Source organism: Cebus imitator, unplaced genomic scaffold (genome assembly GCF_001604975.1).
Source record: "Cebus imitator isolate Cc_AM_T3 unplaced genomic scaffold, Cebus_imitator-1.0 Scaffold188, whole genome shotgun sequence".
Taxonomy (NCBI): Eukaryota; Metazoa; Chordata; class Mammalia; order Primates; family Cebidae; genus Cebus; species Cebus imitator.
Window position 1 is genome coordinate 5,846,107 of NW_016107503.1, and position 4,959 is coordinate 5,851,065.

The following is a 4,959-nucleotide window of genomic DNA, read 5'->3' on the forward strand; positions in this document are numbered from 1 at the left end:
AAAATAAAGAAAGAAATAACTCTTTCCAAAACTAATAACTGTCATTAACTAAAGATATTAAAAAAGGATTGGAAATAGATTATGAAGTTCACAAAGTATTTTAAGTGATAACATCCCCAGGTGAGAACTATCCTGAGAATAACATTCATTGGAAAAAACATATCTGTCCCTACCCCGTTACTGTACAAATGAGGTAATATATACTTAGTGGCTGAGTTTGGGCTGTAGTCAAACAAATCTGAGTTCAAATTAAGCTCTACAACTTACTAAGTCATAACCTTGGGCAAATTATTTACTCTAAGCCTCAAATTCCTCACCTCTAAAATGCATATCTAAATTTGTTAGGAGAAATAAGGAGGTAATCTTATTGAGAAAATTTAACAACACCTTGAGGCACGGAGAAATGAGTGATACGCTCAAGACAACCAAGGGTGAGTCTCATTATGGGTACTTACAATAAACTATAGTGTATTATGAATATTCCTTTTAGATCCTATAGAATGTACTCATTTTTGAAGTAGCATATAAATTATTTACACATGTACTTGTAACAAATCCTTTAACAAGGGGCGGGGCATGGTGGCTCACACCTGTAATTCCAGCACTTTGGGAGGCTGAGACAGGTGGATCACCTGAGGTCGGGAGTTCAAAACCAGACTGACCAACATGGGGAAACCCTGTCTCTATTAAAAATACAAAAAAATTAGCCGGGTGTGGTGGTGCAAGTCTGTAATCCCAGCTACTCAGGAGGCTGAGGCAGGAGAACTGCTTGAACCTGGGAGGCAGAGATTGCGGTGAGCTGAGATCACACCATTGCCCTCCAGCCTGGGCAACAAGAGCGAAACTCCATTTCACACACACACAAAAATAAATATTTACAAAACAGAAACACTCATTTTAATGACTGATTTTTTTCCCCTGGATTTGCTTAAATCAAGGAATTCTAAAATAGTTCAATTCTCTAGCTCCCAAGTTTCATAGACATAATTAACAGAGTAAGCACTCAAAACCTTCATTGCTGTGTCCTATCAAGCTAGAGTTATTTCAAAGATTTCATCCTGCACCGGGATCAGCAACCTCACTCATCTGGGTTAGTTTGCTTATCTCTAAAAAAGGAGAATCTTTTGAACTGGAGCGTAAAAATTAAAATTAAGAAGCAGAGAAGTTGCACTAGTTTTCCTCAAAGCCCTTTGCAGTCCGCCATCTCTTCCCAACTCCTTGACCGTAGTGGTCCCTTAATACTAAAGTTGGAACTCTGACCAGGACCTGAAATATGGATTTTAAAAGAGGTTAATTTTATAAACACAGAATGTTTTAACTTCTTGTCATATATCCATTCTCCAATATGAATTCACAGTATGCTCCACATAGCGAGAAGGTATGGGAGCTCTACTGACGTCTTTGTTTGATCCATTCCCAACACATGCAGTATGAAACAGAAGGATAGGTATGGTAAAAATTTTGGACTTCAATAGATACTCACTGACTCAAATATTCCTAAAATAAAACCAGAAATATTAAATGCTGAAATAAAACCAACATGTAGTCGGATTCATAGATAGAAAAAAAATAAGAACTATACAATTTCTTTTAGAAGCAGATTTTTAAACTAGTAAAAGAGACAAAATGGGCTAAATTCTTAAATCCTATTCCACTTCACAAACTGACTCATTGCATCCTTCTTGGACTCTCCCTGTGTCCATTTCACTCACCACACACATTCCCACATATGCATCCCTTAGAGGAACTGATTTCCTGGAAAGACTACTTAGCCAAGTCTTGAGGTAATCTGTCTAACCTGGTGATTCTCTTGGTTAAGGGATGGACACTCATTTGTCCCTCCCTCCCTCCCTTACCCCTTTACACATCTTCCTGCTTCATTCTGCTCCAGGAAAACAGTATTTATCATTCTAGTTCCAGGATGAAATCAGACATTTCCACTAGACTTCAAAAATACATATCCATTTATCCATCCATTCATCCATTTATATATATAAATAAATATCAATGACAAAAAATGTTTTTTGCTAGAAGTCTGGAAGAAGGATCACCTGAAGACCCAAACTCTAATACTTAGGAATGTGTGAAAAATATCACACCAAGTTTAAAAATAACTCTTTAATCATATGCACATATGGGGAATAAAGGGCAACACCAGGCTGACTGAGGAAGGGAGCAAGATTTTCTCCCTTTGTCCCAATATCTGCTTGGCACAGTTCTGAGATCACACAAACAAGTGGGAGTAGGTTGGGAAACAGAATAAGTGAGAGGACTGAAGAGACAAAGGTAAGGGGGGAGAGGCAGGGGCTTGCAGTAGTCTCAATCAGTGGACTCTAACACAGATTCACTCAGCGCAAGGTCCCAGTAGTGTTCAGCCCCATGCTTTTTGAAATGCTCACGAGCCATGTTCTCTGTAGGACACTGTTTAAACTTCATTTCTCCAAAGCTCCGGTCTTTGGCTGTACCCTAGGAAAGACACAAAATACTGCAATTTCTTATTTAAATCAGATATAATATTTTTTTATAAGAACTATAACATTTGTGAGCAATGTGCAAGCTGAACATGATTTTATGGTAAAAAAAAATTGTGACCTCCATTTCCTTGGATATTTGCATGAGTTTTTATGAATGCATATGCATAAGGCTTTTAGTTTTTTGAATGAAGTGAGGATGAGGAATTCTTTCCTCTTGTGCCTGGGTGGAACACCAAGACAGGAATAACTATAGGGGGTGGGGTGAGATAAACTTATCTCCTACCAGGCCTTAAGGACTAAATTTAGGCCTTCAAAAAGACCCAAAAAACTATTTATACAAGCAGGAGGCTTTGGGGCCCAGCAACAAAGAACAATTGGGGGCGGGGAACAGAAGAAGAGCAGGTAAGAACAGAGAATTACAATAGAAAAAGACAGTACCATGCAGAACTGGCATTCTTGCCAAAGGTACCAGCAGCAATGGCAGTTATAAAGCACTACCCTCAAGAGGTTTTCAGGGAGTAGACACCAATAGGGAGGCTGGAGCAGAACTTGGCTTATTTCTAAACCTGAGAGAGAATTCCTGAAGACTAAAGTTCTCAAACATTAATACTGGTTCTCTAAGAAGCCAGGACTTTTTCAGTAAATACTCTTCAGAGGCAAATAGAAGAAAATTTAAGAGATGAAGGGGCTAATATATGTGCAGGTAGGGCTGGGTAAAGTAGTTCATGCCTATAATCGCAGCCCTTTGGGAGGCTGAGGTGGGAGGATCACTCAAGGCTAAGAGTTCAAGACCAGCCTGGACAACATAGTGAGACACCATTTCTACAAAAAATAAAATAAAATAAATTAGGCACAGTGGTGTGGACCTGAGGTCTCAGATACCTGAGAAGCTAAGGCCAGAGGGCTGCTTGACCCTAGGAGTTCAAGGCTGTAGTGAGCTATGACTGTGCCACTGCACACCAGCCTGGGAAACCCTGTCTCTTAAAAAACAAAACAAGGCCGGGTGTGGTGGCTCACGCCTGTAATCAAAGCACTTTGGGAGGCCGAGTAGGGTGGATCACGAGGTCAAGAGATCGAGACCATCCTGGTCAACATAGTGAAACCCCGTCTCTACTAAAAATACAAAAAAATTAGCTGCGCATGGTGGCGCATGCCTGTAATCCCAGCGACTCAGGAGACTGGGGCAGGAGAATTGCCTGAACCCAGGAGGCGGAGGTTGCAGTGAGCCGAGATCGCGTCATTGCACTCCAGCCTGGGTAACAGGAGCGAAACTCCGTCTCAAAAAAAAATAAAAATAAAAAAAATATGCAGGCAGGAACTTATAACACAGAGAAACAAATATTATGGTTATTTTCATCTAACTTGTATGCATAAATTGAAGAATCTGAGATAAGGCAGAAGGATACATGAAACTTTTTTTTAAATTTTTTTTTATTTTTTGATTGCTCCTTCAGAAGAAAAACTATTAATAGCAATTACCTATAAAGATTTGTCTGAAGAGATCGGAGAATAGGAAGAGACTTTTTCTTTTCTTTACTTTTTGAGACATAATCTCACACTGTTGTCCAGGCTGGATTGGAAAGGCACAATCTTGTCTCACTGCAACCTCCGCCTCCCGAGTTCAAATGATTCTCCTGTCTCAGTCTCCCGCGTAGCTGGGATTACAGGCACCCACCACCATGCCCAGCTAAATTTTGTATTTTTAGTAGAGATGGGGTTTCACCATGTTGGCCAGGCTGGTCTCGAACTCCTGACCTCATGATCTGCCCACCTCGGCCTCCCAAAGTGATGGGAATACAAGCGTGAGCTACGGGGCCCAGCCCAAGACTTTTTCCTTTTTTTTGTTAAAACAGGGTCTCTAGCTGGGCAAGGTGGCTCACACCTGTAATCCCAGCACTTTGGGAGGCTGAGGCAGGTGGATCACCTGAGGTCAGGAGTTTGAGACCAGCGTGGCCAACATGGTGAAACCTAGTCTCTACTAAAACTACAAAATTCAGCTGACCATGGTGGTGCACACCTGTAGTCCTAGCTACTCGGGAGGCTGAGGCAGGAGAATCGCTTGAACCCTGAAGGCGGAGGTAGAAGTGAGCTGAGATCGTGCCACTGCACTCCAGCCTAGTGACAGAGTGAGACTCCATCTCAAAACAAAAACAAAAACAAAGACAGGGTCTCACTCTGGTGCCCAGCCTCAAATTCCCAAGCTGAAGCAATCCTCCCACCTCAGCCTCTCAAGTAGCTGGGACTACAGGCACATGCCATCAGGCCTGGCTAATTATTGTATTATTTGTAGTGACAGGGTTTCGCCATGTTGCCCAGGCTTGTCTTGAACTCCTGAGCTCAAGCAATCCATCCACCTCATCCTCCCAAACTGCTAGGATTACAGGTGTGAGCCACTGTGCTGGGTTTCAGTAAGTACTCTGCTGTATAATTAGAATTTTTTTATCTTAATATTTACTACTTTTGTAATAATGTTTTTTTTTTTTTT

General features: G+C 41.2%; 1 protein-coding gene across 3 annotated transcripts in view; it reads right to left on the reverse strand.

Annotated features, from left to right (window-relative positions):
- Positions 1 to 2,103: 2,103 nt before the first annotated feature.
- The window catches only part of PRPF3 (pre-mRNA processing factor 3), a 36,887-nt gene continuing 34,031 nt past the window's right edge, over positions 2,104 to 4,959 (reverse strand). For all 3 annotated transcript variants that reach the window (XM_037744925.1, XM_017546377.2, XM_017546378.2), the window contains one exon: positions 2,104 to 2,466. In XM_037744925.1, coding sequence (XP_037600853.1) covers positions 2,320 to 2,466 — 147 coding nt within the window. In that variant the 3' untranslated portion in view covers positions 2,104 to 2,319. The remainder of the gene's footprint in view (positions 2,467 to 4,959) is intronic.